This window comes from Carcharodon carcharias, chromosome 20 (assembly GCF_017639515.1).
Source record: "Carcharodon carcharias isolate sCarCar2 chromosome 20, sCarCar2.pri, whole genome shotgun sequence".
Taxonomy (NCBI): domain Eukaryota; kingdom Metazoa; phylum Chordata; class Chondrichthyes; order Lamniformes; family Lamnidae; genus Carcharodon; species Carcharodon carcharias.
The window spans coordinates 100,008,920-100,025,871 of NC_054486.1; the positions used below are offsets into that span (position 1 = coordinate 100,008,920).

Sequence of the window (16,952 nt, forward strand, 5' to 3'; positions counted from 1 at the left end):
GATTCCATTAGCGCCCAAGAATCTATTATTCTCAGCCTTTGAACATGCTCATCAACTGAGAATTCAGAGACTCTGGTGTAGAGAATTCCAAAGATTTACAACCCTCTTGACTGAAGAGATTTCTCCTCATCTCAGTCTGAAATGGCGAGCCCCTTACCCTGAGGCTGTGACCCTAAACCCTAGACACTCCAACTAGGGGGAAAAAGCTTCCCAGCATCTACCCTGTCAAGCCCTTGATGAATTGTATACATTACAATGCGATCGCCTCTCATTCCTCTAGACTTCATCCAGCCCAGATTCCCTTTCCAGATCTCCCGCTGTGAATGAAACTTGCCAGTTCCTGACTCCCGAACGTCCCTTCTCTTCTTCCCAGTATTAGATGAAGCTACAAGTGCACTAACGGAGGAGGCAGAAAGAGAGCTGTACCACACCTGCAGACAGCTGGGGATGACTGTCATCAGTGTGGGACACCGCAGCAGCTTGACAAAGGTAGGGGGGTTAAATTATTCTACTTCAAGGACAGACCTTTTGGTTGGGAAGGGCACAGTATTTCTGGGTCAGAATCAGAACATTTAGGGAGAGATGACTGTGGATTTACATTAAATGCGTAATGAAGAATCTGGATGGTTGTGCTGAAGCTGGGCCACTTCAGGCATGAGCTTTCAGGAAGGTGTCCATTAGTTCTTGCTTGCGCTCTGGCTGAGTAACTTTGCTCCACCCTGGGCCTCTATGATGACATTACAACTGTTTTTAAACTAAAATGCGTTCCACCCCCCTCCCCCCTGCCCCCCCTCCCCACCTCCCCCCATCCTGACCTCTTTGTGGATTAACAAGAAATGGGGGGGGTGGGATTTCCCCAAAGGACTCGGTGAGTACAGACCAAGGAAAGTGTCGGGTTCAATCCCTGGGGCCATGAATTAGCTAATCCCATCCGATGGTGAGATCACCACAACTAACCTCAGCACTCCCATTCTGTGCTGGTGAGGAGGGTTGAGTATGCCGGGGATTTGAACCAGTGACGCTCATTAGAAGTAGATGAACACCTGAAAAATAAATTGTCCGGCAGTCTTCGCTGGCCAGACACGTGTGTGAAGTGAGAGTGGGTTGGTGCCCTCTGAATCGGGGGTGGGGGGAGGCCCCATTCTGAGTCCACAGTCTGAGGAGCTGGGGGAGAGAGCTGTGAGGGGAAAATGATAATTCTTTAATTTGCTGTTTCCTGGCAGCACATGTTCTGAGAGCAAGAAAATGATTGACTTAAGCTTCAATCTATAAATTAACGTTTGCTTTTCTCTCTCTCTTTCCCCGGACAGCATCATGATTCCATGTTATATCTGTTCGGAGATGGGAAATGGGAGCTCACTAAAATACACTAACGAAAGATTCCGAGGTTGCGCTCACACTCAGTCTAACTGCTGTCCACAAGCCAGATGCCAAAGAATGGAACCTAGGAGTGGTCAGCAGTATGGCCAGATTGTTAAACTCTACCTCACGTTTCCCTCTCCTCCTGGTTTTGCTTTCCTTGAGGAAACTTTTTAATGTTTTGGCTACTTTTGATGACTTAGAACCAAATAATGCATCGGTGGCTATGGAATGAGTGAGTGCAGCCACACAACCCGGACACTCCGATCTGTAGCTGGAATTGTATTATCGAATAACCAAGGATAGTGCGTCTGCTGGTAATGTTTCTACCCCGGGCGCTAGAGAAAGAAATTTGCTTTTTTAAACCAATAACCGCCTAATATTTTTTTAACGATGAACTACTCTGATTGCTGTAAAGAGATTTTTAAAACTATTTCCTATCCCTTCTTCCTGTGCTATCTCAGTTAGGATCAGCCAGACTTGGTAATCAAAACTGGGACCTCGGGGGTCGGTACAGTTCAATTACTGTCTTTATCCAACTAAGCCAGTGGGCGGGGCGAGGGGGCAAGACACTAATTTTTAATAATTTGTTGCAGAGGAAATGAACACCTAAATGGGGGCAGAATAGTGTCTTTTAGAAGTGATAAAAGCAACATGCTGCTGATGCTGGAAATCGGAAACAAAAAACAGAAAATGCTGGAAAAACTCAGCAGGCCTAGCAGCATCTGAGAGAGAGAGAAACACTTTTAAAAGTGAATTTTCTCTTGAGTGCAGCTGGGTGGCTTTTCAATTATTGTTGCAGCAATGACCAGACCTGACTGAGCTGCTCGAGGGTGTATTGAGCGAGATGGAGAGCCCTGCATAACTGAACATCGTGACCTCCTCCAGACACTGATGTCATCTTCCATTGCACCCTCCATATTCTGGTTTCATTGCTTTCTTGTTGCACTGGCTCTATTGTGGTGGCTCGGACAATTATACAACCCGGAACAGTGGCTTGGGTAAGACACAGCACTCTTAAGGATGTAGCAGTCAGTTTGGGCGAGGATGCATGAGTGTTTTATCGGTGACTCCGCGAGTGGGGAAATGTTCTGTCCATCGAAGTGGCTTAACTCAAGGCCCCCGAATGATCCAACAAGTAAAGGAAATGACCTGAGAGGAAAGACTGGAGAAACCTGAGCACTTACTTGCTGGAGAGGTTTAACAGGACTGCAACGAGGTATCTGAAGTCTGAACGGGTGCTGATGAAGTGAGCCCAGAAAATGACCCTCCATTAGTCAATCCAGTAGTACCAGAAGACACTGTTTTAAATTCACTTTAAATTTGAGCTTGGTAAAGATGTCTTTACTGAGCGAGTGATAAGCTGTTGTAATGTAGTGAAAGGAAAGACGTTAGGAGGCATTTAAAGAGAAGCAGGGCGGTAGCAGGCTGCATATGTATGGGCCAAATGGGTTTCCCATACCCTTCAAACTGTGCCAAAGGAATATGAAAACTTTTTTTAAAAGTAACTGGAAATCAAGAGCAAAGTTATTATTGAATTACAATATAATATTTAGAGGGATGTTGCCTATTGTAAATCTTCAATAATGTTTTACATATCAGTGCCTTCAAATTATTTTTGCTGAATATTTGAGTTTCTTAAGGCATGTGTTTTGTTTGAAAAAAGTACTTTCTCTGCTTCCCCTCCACCGCATCAGAAAAAACCATTGATGAAATGTAAAGGTCCCTCTGCTCTGTGCCCATAAAGTGCCTGGACCACCTCCCAACTTCAGATCTACATAGCCTGCTCTGTCACTAATCCCATACCTCGTATCAGTTAAGGGGAAGACGATGGCGTGGCAGTGTGGTCACTGGACTAGTAATCCAGAGACCCAGGCTAATGCTCTGGGGAGATGGGTTCAAATCCCACAGCAGCCAGTGGAATTTAAATTCAATTAATTAATCTGGAATTGAAAGCTAGTCTCAGTAATGGTGACCGTAACAGCTATCACCGATTGTTGTAAAACCCATCTGGTTCACTAATGCCCTTTAAGGAAGGAAATCTGCCATCCTTACCTGGCCTGGCCTACATGTGACTCCAGATCCTCAACAACTATCCTGTATTGCCTAGCACGCCACTCAGTTCAAGGGTAGTTAGGGATGGGCAATGAATTGGCAGCAACACCTACATCCCATGAAAGTATAAAGAAAAAAATAATCAGTTACTCCGTGTTCAATGTCCAGTTTAGTGAAGGCTCTTTTGAGTGTAATTCTGATTTCTCAGTTTGTTGCGAAGTGTCACAAAGGAAATCTTGTGGTGGCCCTGCCTCTGAGTCAGAAGCTCCAGTTTCAAGTCCTACACCAGGACTTCATGGCCAAGGAAGATGCATCCATGATGCCAAGCCTGTAAATCCTTCAATACACATCAACGGCAGACAGTAAAAGCAGGAGAGATTCCTGGTCAGCCATGTAATGGAAAGAAAGTGGGAGCGTCCACCATCACTATCCATAGCTCCAGACCACAACATGCATGTAAAAGTGCATGTTGCCACAGGACTCCCTGAGTGATCTGTAGCACATTGCCACCATAAGTGTCACAAACAATGGGGAAGCAGTGGAAGTTGGACCAGAAACTCAGAACTGCTGCTCATGAATCTGCCCAATGCCTCAGTGGGTAGTGTGACCATTATACAGAAGAGCATGGCTCCAGCTTCCAAGCTTTAAACTGTGTAGAGATAACCTGACCTCAGCTTGAGATGAGTCACAGTCGCTCACAGCATCCAGGTAGAGCTTTTATTCCTGACTCCAGTCCAGTCACTAGTACTTTCCCCTGACTCCTGTCCAATGACCGGTGCTGTAGAGGTTCTCTGATTAGGACTGAATTGGGAATGGCTGCCAACATTCACAGCCCAGGCACAGGTCTAAACAATGGTCGATTGTCAGAGATACTGGAGGGTGACCCAGTTTGAATCACTGCCTTCAAAAGCCAAGAGATAAGGAAAAGGGACCGGGAGTGAGGAAAATAAGAGGTTGCTGGCAACCCGATTGTGACTCCACCGTTAGGCTATATATCATTGCGTTCCCTGGTGTCTATCAAAGTACCTCTCTCTAAATCTTCTAAGCATGTTATACGCTTTAAATAATCTTAAAATAGACTGTATCAGCCTTGTTCAGTGTCTCTTTGAAAATGTTCTTTTTACAAAAAATTCACATGAAAGACTTGTAATTAAAAGCAGGGGAATCCTGGTTTAGTTGGTTTGAAATATCGGAAATAGCAAAACATGAGAACAAATGGTTCACTGTGGAGCTCACATTAATGCTGTCCAACTGCAGGCGGGGGGGTGGTTTATCAGGTGCCCCAACTCACAACTCTACAGCTGAGGCGAGATCAGGTTAGAAAGAGAATCCCAGGTATGAACCTGTGCCAGCACCAAATCCCATGTGTCGCTCGCTCACTCCCTGCTCCGCTGTTATAATCAGCTGCTTAGAACAGGAAACCTTAGAAAAAGTTGCATTCCTGGGATGGAGTGACCCCCTCCCCCCAATGTGGGTTCATTCCAGAGAACACTCCACTGATCTAACTGAAACTGAAAACAAATACTCCAAAAAAAAAATCAGTTTAAGCAACCTCGCTTTATTTATAGGAGAAACCATTCTTCTCAGTCCACAGATTTTCACGGAGAGGTTTGATATTTGTGTCCAGTTGAAACTTTGTAGTGGATGAATAATATTGGTCACTATAAGGAGATATGTGCTAAAAAAATAAGACAGCAAGGCATTGCGGTAATCATTGCCTCACCCTTCAAATTTCCATTGGTGCCAATCATTATGAAGACTTTATAAATGATCCGTTTTTTAAATAAATGTTTTCTGCAGTGTTGTACTTGGCACATGCCAGGGAACACCCAACTGCTGGGAGAAAAGAGAGGAGTTGGGCCTGTACTGTTCTAACCTGGACTGTTGAGGTTTAAGATGTGCCTCTACCTTCTGTCAGTGATGTTTTCCTGATTTTTAATCATAGCCCGCAGCTCCTATAACTTTCTATGTTTGAAGAAACAACAAAACATTTTTAAAAAATCAAATAGAAAAATACAGTTTGGCGGATCTTGTTGAGATTCTTAAGGGAACACTAAAGTGCTAAACAAGTCGCTTTCTCTCTCTCTCTCTCTCTCTCTCTCAAGTCCACAAGAGTTGGCTGGAGAGGCCACTTCTGAAATATAGCCCACGGTCCTTTCAATAGCTTCAAAAATGAAGCACTTTGGACAACTTGCACACACTTACAGAATGGACACTGGGTAAGAATAGTCAGGCTGGGCCCAGGTGCTGTCCCCTGCTAGGCATAATGCATTGTCAATGTCAGATGCTGTGCCTCAGCTATTCACAGTCCTGAGCACTTGTAACAGCCTGAGCCAACATTCTTTTCCCCGGTTTGTTCCACTGTCTCTCCTCCCCTGGTTCTTGGCTGTTGGGTGTCTACAGTTACCCTGCGAGAGTGGCCGTTCTACCCATGTAAACCATGATGGAGAGTGTTTAACTGCAGAGGCATCATAAAGCAATACAGCACCTTTCAGGATGGTAAAATCTCAGCACTGGTAGTTGTTAGGAACGAGAGGCCATTTTGGTTGTAATGTGTTGCATTTGAATTTAATTTTACAAAAATAAAAGTCTCTGTTTAAAAACCTCACACAGCGTCTCCCAGCTAGTTTTTAGCTTCCTTTTCCAGGATTTTCTCACGCCCGGCAACAATTTCCTCCACAGCCACATGATCATCCAGGGTGGTCAGGTCACCGAGCTCGTCGATTTTATTCTCCACAATCTTCCTCAGCACTCGGCGCATTATCTTTCCCGAGCGGGTTTTGGGAAGTCTCTTCACAATCTGGAATGCAGGAAAGGTTCGGGTTTAGTCTTGCCCTAGCGTGTGTGGACCCGACTGCGGAAGTGAGAGACCTGCGAGATCCACTTATGCAGTCACATCGTGGTTACATCAGTGGACAAGCAATCCAGAGGCCCAGGCTAATTATTCATTGAAATGAGTTCAAATCACAAGTCAGTAGCTGGAGGATTTTGATTCATTAAATAAAAAGTCTGGGATTAACAAAAAACTAGTCTCAATCATCGTAAGCATAAAACTTCTAGATTGTTATAACCCGGTCACTAATATCATTTAGGGAAGGAAATCTGCCGACCTTAACCTGTGATTCTAGACTCCCCGCAGTGTAGTTGACTCTCAACTTCCCTCTGAAATGGCTGAGGGAACCACTCAACTGTATCCAAGAAGGCAACTCATCACCGCCTCCTTGAGGGCAATTCGGGATGGGCAATAAATGCCCTTGGATGAATAAAAAAATAAAGTGTGAGACTGGTACATGACAGGGCGAGGTCGGTACAGAACCTGGGCACGTGAGGGGAAATCCAAAATCAGAAACGCTCATGTTTTTGTTTCAAATTTAGTCTGACAATAATGCTGTGAAGCACTTTGGGGCGTTTTGCAATGTTAGAGATGCTAAACAAATGCAAGTTGTTGTTGTCTTGGTTCAAGACCCTTTTGATTCTTTTAGCCACTGCCTTACCTACTATGCATTAACAGCATTTATTTCAGTTAGAATCCTTCTGCTCTCGATGGAGAAATGAACTTATGGAGTGATGGTGATTTCATTACTTTCAAAATATCATTGCGTGGATATTCCGTGCTGAAGGGATCAGAATATTCCATCCCCCATGTTCTCAGATCATGCTTCCCCTTGCAGGTACACCACTGCCTGAGACTTTGTGGGAACCCATTCCTAGATTTATGCCATGTCTGGGCAATGTTTCCCCTCACCCCTTGATTTTCACCCCTTCCTACTCTTCTCCAAGGAATAAGACTACAGTTAATGGGGCCCTGCAACTCTCCAGTAACCTCCCCCAGTAGCCTTTCTTCATCCAGAGGCCTAGGTGGTGAGGACCAGGGAGGTGATTGACTGCTGGGCACATTGCAGGCCCACTCACACCTGACATTTACACATCCAGTTACTTCCCAGCATAGGTCACTACAGAGCAAATTAGAATGAGAACCTCTCACTAACTTAAACAGATTATATAGCACCGTGTACAAGCTATATAGTACATTACCTATATAGTACCTTCTCCAGGACAATTCAGGATGGGTTGCCCACATCTCATGAATGAGTAAAAATAGGATAATAGTGATAAAAGTGGCATATTTTTGGGTTTATTAACAATTGCATCTCACATATTTGCTTCGCAAATTCAGAAAAGAACAAAAAGGCATTTTTAAAGTTAGAATGGAACTGAAAGGAAAAGATTCACTCATCTTACAGGAGTGTGCAATAGTGCACACAAAGAGGAAAAGTTAAATAAATCAAAGGAGTTATTGCAGATAGAGTTGCTGGTATTACCAGTGACACCCACATCCCATGAACGAATAAAAGAAAGGAACCACACAGGACAAGGTCGCTGTAGCCTCGACTGATCTCAACAATAGCAGTATTAAAGGCAGCGCAAATACAATTGCCTCCTCAGTTCATGGGACAAATGTAGACGTCAGCCTTGACTGAGTGGTAGCGATCGAGCCTCTAAGTCTGAAGGTTTCTAGGTTCAAGCCACACTTCAGAGATTTGAACTCATTATCTAGGCTGACATGCACTGTGCAGTACTAAGGCACTGCTGCACACTGCTGGAGATACCAGTTTCAGATGAGATGTTAAACTAAGCTCCTGCTTTCTGTCTCAGGTGGATATAAAAAGACCCCCAAGGTTCTATTCAAAGAGCTGGAGAATTCTTCTCGGCTGCCTGGTCAACATTTCTCCCCCAAACAACATCTAGAAGAGACAACCCAGTCATTTTGTTCATTGTTGTCCGTGAGTTCACCTTCTTGAACCACAGCAGTCCATGTGGTGTAGGTACACCCATCGCGCTGGTAGGAAGGGAGTTCCAGTGACAGTGAAGGAACAGCGACATAGCTCCAAGTCAGGATGGTGAGTGGCTTGGAGGGGGACTTGCAGGTGGTGGTGTCCCCATGCATCGACTGCCCTTGTCCTTCTAGGTGGTACAGGTTGTGGATTTGGAAGGTGCTGTTGAAGGAGTCTTGGTGAGTTGCTGCAAAGCAACTTGTATATAGTACACACTGCTGCCACTGTGCATCGGTGGAGAAGAGAGTGAACATTTAAGTTGATGAATGGGGTGCTGATCAAGCGGGCTACTTTACCCTGGATAATGTCAGGTTTCTTGGATGTTGTTGGAGCCACACTCATCCAGGCAAGTGGAGAGTATTGCATCACACTCCTGACTTGTGCCTTGGAACAGGCTTTGGGGAGTCAGGAGGTGAGTAACTCACCACAGAATTCCAAGCCTCTGATCTGCTCTTGTAGCCACAGTATTTATATGGCTAGTCCGGTTCAGTTTCTGGTCAATGGTAACCCCCAGGATGTTGATAGTGGGGGATTCAGCAATGGTCATCATTGAATATCAAGGGGAGTTTGTTAGATTGTCTCTTCTTGGAGATGGTCATTGCTTGGCACTTGTAGGGCAAATGTTACTGGCCACTTAACAGCCCAAGCCTGAATGTTGTTCAGATCTTGCTGCGTGTAGATACAGACCGCTTCAGTATCTGAGGAATCATGAATAGAACTGAACATTGTGTAATCGTCCACGAATATCCCCACTTCTGACCTTATGATGGAGGGAAGGTCATTGATGAAGCAGCTGAAGATAGTCGGGCCAAGGGCACTACGATGAGGAACTCCTGAAGTGATGTCCTCAGGCTGAGATGATTGACTTCCAACAATCACAGCCGTCTCCGTTTGCACTAAGTATCACTCCAACCAGTGTAAAGGTTTCCCCTGATTCCCAGTGACTTCAATTTTACTAGAGCTCCTTGACACCACACTCAGTCAAAAGTCAAATGTACCTTGATGTCAAGGGCAATCACCAAGCCTGTAATGAGGTCAGGAGCTGAGTGGCCTTGGCGGAACTCAAACTGAGCATCACTAAGCAGGTTATTGCTGAGTAAGTGTCGCTTGATAGCACTGCTGACCACAGCTTCCATCACTTTGCTGATGATTGAGAGCAGTCTGATGGGGCAGTCATTGGACAGATTGGGTTTGTCCTGTTTTTTGTGGATAGGCCATACATGGGCAATTTTCCACGTTGTCAGGTAGATGCCAGTGTTGAAGCTGTACTGGAACAGTTTGGCCAGGAGCGCCGCTAGCTCCGGAGCACAACTCTTCAGTACTATTGCTGGAATATTGTCAGAGCCCATAGCCTTTGCACTATCCAGTACACTCAGCCATATCAGGTAGAGTGAATCAAGACTGGCATCTGTGATGCTGGGAACCTCAGGAGCAGGCTACAATGAATTATCCACTCAGCCCTTTTGGCTGAATTCAGTTACAAATGCTACAGCCTTGTATTTTGCAGTCACTTGCTGGGCTCTGCCATTATTGAGGATGGGGGTCCTAAGGTACACGATATACTTATTCACTGAAATACTGGAAGACTTTCTAATTGTCCCCTTAATCTGTGTGCTAGGAAGTGTATGTGACTGACCAAAGGCAATTGGTCCTCTGCTTTTTCATCCATCCCAGTGCACTATCCTTTAAATCAGGCTTGTCTAACCTTTTCACTTTGGGCTGGGGGAGGGCCAATATTTTTCTCACACAAAGGGCTGATCAGCAAATTTCGGAAAGATAAGGTTTGACAACAGTAAACTGAATTTCAAAAAAAACTTGAGGTTTTAAGGAACAGAACAATTGCTGAGCAAAAGTACAGCAACATCAAAGCCATAAATTGTTAAGTTAAAAAATGTGTAACTAATAAAAACGACCAGAGTGAGAGAGGGTCAGTGTGTGTGTGTGTCTGGCTCACTCCCAGTCTCCGGGTGCTCACTCACTCACCCTCACCCACTGTGAGTGGGTGCACGTGTATGTGTTGGTTTATGGTGGTGAGAGTGAGTGAGAAACCTGAAACAGTGTGCAAGGCAGACTTGCACCCTACCCACTGCCCCACACACACAGTTCCTTGCACTCCCCCTCAACACACACAGTCACTCAGTCCCTTGCACTCCCATCCCATACACACTCTCACTCCCACACACACACACAGTCACTCATCTCACTCCCACACACACACATACACACACACACAGTCACTCAGTCCCTTGCACTCCATCCCATACACACACACACTCTCACTCCCCCACACACACACACACACACAGTCACACACACACACACACACTCAGTCACTCACTCTCACTCCCACACACAAACACACACACTCAGTCACTCACTCTCACTCACACACACACAGTCACTCACTCTCACTCACACACACACACAGACACACACTCAGTCACTCACTCTCACTCACACACACACAGACACACACACTCAGTCACTCACTCTCACACACATACACACACACTCACTCACTCTCCCACACACACACACACACACACACTCACTCTCCACACACACACACACTCACTCTCCCACACACACACACACACACACACACACTGTCATTCACTCTCACACACACACACAGTCACTCACTCTCACTCCAATACACACACTCAGTCACTCACTCTCACTCCAATACACACACTCAGTCACTCACTCTCACTCCCATACACACACTCAGTCACTCACTCTCACTCACACACATACACACACACTCACTCACTCTCCCACACACACACACACACACACACTCTCCACACACACACACACACACAGTCACTCTCCCACACACACACACACACACTGTCATTCACTCTCACACACACACACAGTCACTCACTCTCACTCCAATACACACACTCAGTCACTCACTCTCACTCCAATACACACACTCAGTCACTCACTCTCACTCCAATACACACACTCAGTCACTCACTCTCACTCACACACATACACACACACTCACTCACTCTCCCACACACATACACACACACTCACTCTCCACACACACACACTCACTCTCCCACACACACACACACACATACACACTGTCATTCACTCTCACACACACACACACAGTCACTCACTCTCACTCCAATACACACACTCAGTCACTCACTCTCACTCCAATACACACAGTCACTCTCACTCCCATACACACACTCAGTCACTCACTCTCACTCACACACATACACACACACTCACTCACTCTCCCACACACACACACACACACTCACTCTCCACACACACACACTCACTCTCCCACACACACACACACACACACTGTCATTCACTCTCACACACACACACAGTCACTCACTCTCACTCCAATACACACACTCAGTCACTCACTCTCACTCCAATACACACACTCAGTCACTCACTCTCACTCCAATACACACACTCAGTCACTCACTCTCACTCCAATACACACATACACACACTCAGTCACTCACTCTCACTGCCCCCCCCACACACACACACTCAGTCACTCACTCCCATACACACACACACACACACACACAGTCACTCACTCTCACTCGCCACACCCCCCCCCCCACACACACACACACACACACACACACTCTCTCGCTCCCACATGCTCACCACAGCATTGTCTCCTCCGCCAAAACTTTGCCCTCCCCAGGCCCGATGTACTTAACTCCCCGGGCTCCAGCGCCACCTTACATTCACTTCCCTCAGCTTGGCAGCCCTCAGCACACTCGCCAACACCAGCGTTTGCTGCTCCTCCAATCAGAGGCGGTTTCGTTCCCTCATTTGCTGCTGATAAGCTCACTACACAGGAGAGAAATGGCCTGTGATTGGAGGAGCAGCACCATGCAGAATTTTCCATTGACGCTCACCTGTTTGACTGGAATTTCGAAAACTGGCTCGGGGGGGTCACAGAGAGGCTTCCCAGGCTGCATCCGGCCTGTGGGCCGTACAATGGACAAGGCTGTTTTAAAGCATTTCCTCCATTCCTGTGACACGGCCAGGATTGAAAGCTCCACCTACAGAGGCACTAACAAGGCCATGATACTCTGAGGTACAAAGCACCGGAGAACCAATGCATGACCCCACCAGACTACTGAGCTCCAGCTGTCACTGACACCTCATGGATGTTCTTCTTGGACAGTCCCCATGCATATTATCAAGGAAAGCGTGATTAGGAACGTTCTGGATGGATATCTCTCTGGAACCAGCCTCAATCCTGCCCATTTCATTCAGTGTAACAAGAACACCTGGATTCACACCGGACCAGCTCACTACCTGGATATGATCAGGAGCCGCATACTTGGCAATCTTCTGCGAGACAATGTCTTTGAGTTCCTTATCGATGGTGTCCTCTGAGATGTTGATTCCATCCTTTAAAACAATGAAGACATAGGAGCCTGAGAAAAGAAGGAAGAATATTTGGTTACTTACTTGTGCACCAAGACATGGACTTCTGGAATAGGCTAAAACATTCAAAAATTAAACTGGATCCACTCCTGATTGAGACAGGGAGTGTCAAGAAATGGGTTGGTGAGAGGGAAAAGATAGCTGGGGAGCTTGCTCAGTGTATTTCTCATTTCAACACTACTTCTCTCCTCCCAGTTTCTGAGGGCAGTGGCTTCATATGTGAATCACATGTGAACTTTGACAGGGGGAGTGCCTGCAGTCATCACTCATCCTGTTTTGTGTTTTTCTATAGAAACTAAATTGCTCTTACCTTCCCCCTTGACCTCATGGGCACATCCGATTGCCGCAGATTCGGCCACAACTTGGTGCTGATTCTGAAAGTTCAAAGAAATCTTGGGATCAATGATTTAATTTGGTTGTCAGATTAAACATTGTCAGTTTAGGCCGCTTGGGGCCTGGACATAACAGTCAGAGACTGCATAATGCAAACACCACCATCTAGGGTGAGTAAGTGTAGTAAATCCTGGTCTGAAATGGGCACAGGAGCCTCCGCTCGGTTTTAAAATGAGGCCTCTATTCATTTCAGGCAGCCACCAGGACCACCTCCAAAAAGGCCCCAACCAATGTGGCAGTGGCCCGAGAGCCAGTGGGTACAGGCCTCTGCCCTGCTAAATTGGTTACCAAAGTGTCCACTCTAGGCCCATTAAATGGGCCCAATTATGTTAAATTTAGGCCCCTCTGCTAGGGAAAAGAGAAGGGAACTTTGCTCTGAACATGGTCTGTGCAAACATGGCGTGGGAGAATTTGATATTAACAACCAGACCCCAGCAATGCTGGAAGTGTCCCATTGCCTCTTGCTGAAATCTGGAGCATATGGCTTCAAAATTGCAATAGGCCCAATTTGAAAGTTTGGATTCAGTTTTAAAAAATTGAAGGTAGAAATGAAAGGAAGTGATTGAGGATTGTTGTTAAATCCCAACTATTTTTTTTATTCATTCATTGGATGTAGGTGTCGCTGGCTAGGCCAGCATTTATTGCCCATCCCTAACTGCCCTTGAGAAGGTGTTGGTGAACCACCTTCCTGAACAGCTACAGTCCACACAGTGTAGGTACACCCACAGTCAGGAAAGGAAGAGGAAAGTTCACCAACGTCCTTTAGGAAAACAGCCGTCTTTAGCCTGGTTTACGTATGACTGACAGTCCTACGTCAATCTGGTTAACTCGCAACCTCCCTCTGAAGTGGCCAAGGAAGCAAGTTGCAGGTAAGCTCACCATCACTACCTGGGGCACCGAGGGACAGTAAATGATGGTCTTGATAGAGTCACAACCCGAGATTTTAAAAATATACATAAGAGCAGCAAGCACCAGCTCTCTATTTTGTTTCGCTTACCACTGCGCCTTCGATCTCTGCTGTGCCCAGCCTGTGACCACTGATGTTGATGACATCGTCCAGTCTGCCTATGATCTGATAATATCCCTCCTCTGATCTGTGCGCTCCATCTCCTGTGAAGAAATGGTCTGCAAAGAACAAAGGAAAAAACCGCATCAGAAACCCTTTCGTGGTTTTAGTTAGTATTTTGAAACTTATATTTTTCTTCTCCCCTCCTCCATGGCACTGCTTCCCGCTAGGGTTTAGTTCCGCAGTTGCTGGCTGCCCTCCAAATACTTCACCCAATCTCATGACTAGAAGGATTGATAGTGCGAAGATCTTCAACTGAGGTCAGGCAATGCCTCGATAATTTTCGTGCTTGTTTTCAAATCTCTCCATGGCCTCACCCCTCCCTATTTCTGAAACAACGTTCACCCCTACAAGCATTCAAGATTCTGTGCTTCTCCAATTCTGCCCTCTTTTGCATTCCTTATTTTCACTGTTCCACCATTCTGAAATTCTTTACTTAGGCTTCTCCACCTCTCCATCTCTTTCTCCTCCTTTAAGAGGCTCCTTGAAACCTACCTCTTTGACAAAGGTATCGGTCAGATAAAATGTCTCCTTATTTGGCTCTGTGTCAAATTTTGTTCGCTAACAGTCATGTGAAACACCTTGGTGTTTTACAGGATCCAAGCTAGTTGGTGAAACAGAAACCAAGACACAGAGCTTTCCTTTACTGAGAGTTTACTAACTTGTTCAGTCTCACAGCTCTCCTCCCACACAACCCAGTGTCCGAGCTATCCCTTATTTATATGTGCTCAAAGACAATTCCTATCCATCACCTGTTTCTCTTAACCTTAACAATGTAATTGACATGACATCGACACTTTGGACTTTCTACTACATTAAAGGTGCTATAGAAATGCAAGAACTTGTAGAGAAGGATACCATGGGTGAGCATATTCCCGTCCTTAATCAGATATCCACAGACACTTACCTGGAACTCCTGCCGTGGCTATCCAGCAGAAGATTAACTAAAGTCCAGCATTTGCACCTTCACTTGTGAGAATTCCGCTGATCTCCATACTACAGCATGAGATTGGGCGAATCCATGAAATTGAGGGCTATGCTTTCTAGCAGAAGTCAGTGGACAGGGATCAGAGTGAGGAGCCCGAGCTGATATTCCGCCCTTCCCCCACCCCCCCTATTTCTTAGCCTTACGAGTAACCCTGGGTGGGACCAGTTAACGCGATGTGTGTCAGGACTCAAGCGTCAGGACCAACACGCACAAAACAAATCAATGGTTCAAGTTCCAGAATGAACCACGGTTAACTTGATATGATTCACCCAGCTTTACTTCCCGACAATCACAGTCTTTATGTCCCACTGCATCAGAAACTTTAAGATTAGAGCCGAATTTAAACCTGTTCAAAGCGATTTTGATTCCAAAACATGAACGGGCATCTAATATAAAATTACCTCCAACATTCTTTGAATGAGTGCGTAGGGTCTGGAATGCACTGGCTGTTAGGGAAACAGGTGGAAACAGATTCAACAGTAATTTTCAGAAGGGATTTGAATAAATACTTGAAGGAAAATAAAATTGCAGGGATGTGGAGTAAGAGTGGGGGGGGGGGGGTGCGGGTGGGGTAGGGAGGGGGTGGCTCTTCGATAGAGCTAGCACAGGCTCGATGGGCTGACCGACCTCCTTCTCGTGCTGTACTATTTGATGATTCGGCAATTGGAAGTGCAAAACCTACACCAGAATCTGCCCTGTGCACTTCACAGTCAAAAGTGCTCTAACCAGAATGTAATTCCTTCACTTTTCCGATCAATCAGATGGAAGCCAATTCTCAGGAGGTTTTGAGACAACCAGTCGGCCTTGAGAGGAAAATATTAACAGCTTCAAGTGACAGCTTTGCTTTGTCAAGTGGGCTTGTCATCTTCCAGCTCGTCCAACATCCTCAACAGAGACTAAGTACTTGTCTAAATCCCACTCTCAATGCTGTTCAGTTAGCCTTCAATTGTGGCTGACCCTTCACTGACACAGAGAAAGATCAAGAGGGTCACAGATCTGAATAGATTATCCAGGATCAAGTTGTTTAGATATCAGGAGACTTGACTGCCACAGGAGACATGGGTGTGTTTATTGATGATGAATTTCTGGGGCTGTTTCCTTTCTGTCTCCCCCCTCTAGGTTCTCCTGGACAGCCATCTCCAGGAGCTAACAGGTAGACATTCAGCTCCAAAAGTAGCAGCCAGTGCTGCACTCAGTCACATTCAGTGTCACAACCTTTCTCTATTTTGTTGATACGACCAGGCCATTGTCTGACCCTCACCCACCCCCTCCTCCAGCAAACCCCCCCACCCCCTCCACCACCCTCATTCCTTTTATGTTCTTACTCTTCAATTCAAAGACAGACAGTCGTGGCACAATTGACTAGCAGCCAAGCCACACTTCAAGTTGAAGTTTAGCATAGAATCGTACAGCCATTCGGCCCATTGTGACTGTGTCAGCTCTTTTAAAGGACTATTCAATTAGTCCCATTCCCCTGCAAATGATTCTTTTTCAGATACATTCAGCTCCCATTTGATTGTTACTTTTGAATCTGTCTCCGCTATCCTTTCAGGGAGTACATTGCAGATCATAACTCATGGTGTAAACAAATATCTCCTCATCTCCCCCCAGGGTTCTTTTGTCAATTACCTTAAATCTGTCTCCTCTGATTACTGACCCCTCCCAACCAGTGGACAGGGTTTCTCCTTATTTACTCTGACAAAACCCTTTATGATTCTGAACGCCTCTATTTAGTCTCCCCTCAACCTTCGCTGCTCCAAGGAGAACAACCCCAGTTTCTTTCATCCCGTCGTATAACTGAAGT

General features: G+C 45.8%; 2 protein-coding genes across 3 annotated transcripts in view; one reads left to right on the top strand and one right to left on the bottom strand.

The window, feature by feature from the left end:
- The window catches only part of abcd4 (ATP-binding cassette, sub-family D (ALD), member 4), a 34,540-nt gene extending 28,518 nt beyond the window's left edge, over nucleotides 1–6,022 (top strand). For both annotated transcript variants that reach the window (XM_041214570.1, XM_041214571.1), the window contains 2 exons: nucleotides 374–489; nucleotides 1,311–6,022. In XM_041214570.1, the coding sequence (XP_041070504.1) occupies nucleotides 374–489; nucleotides 1,311–1,373 (179 nt within the window). In that variant the 3' untranslated portion in view covers nucleotides 1,374–6,022. The remainder of the gene's footprint in view (nucleotides 1–373; nucleotides 490–1,310) is intronic.
- A 1-nt stretch (nucleotide 6,023) lies between these two features.
- LOC121292511 (acetyl-coenzyme A synthetase 2-like, mitochondrial) overlaps nucleotides 6,024–16,952 on the bottom strand; it is a 72,605-nt gene continuing 61,676 nt past the window's right edge. Inside the window, exons 11-14 of the mRNA XM_041214569.1 lie at nucleotides 14,092–14,219; nucleotides 13,012–13,075; nucleotides 12,570–12,691; nucleotides 6,024–6,214 (exon numbers count right to left, since the gene is read on the bottom strand). Of these exons, the coding sequence (XP_041070503.1) occupies nucleotides 6,038–6,214; nucleotides 12,570–12,691; nucleotides 13,012–13,075; nucleotides 14,092–14,219 (491 nt within the window). The 3' untranslated portion in view covers nucleotides 6,024–6,037. The remainder of the gene's footprint in view (nucleotides 6,215–12,569; nucleotides 12,692–13,011; nucleotides 13,076–14,091; nucleotides 14,220–16,952) is intronic.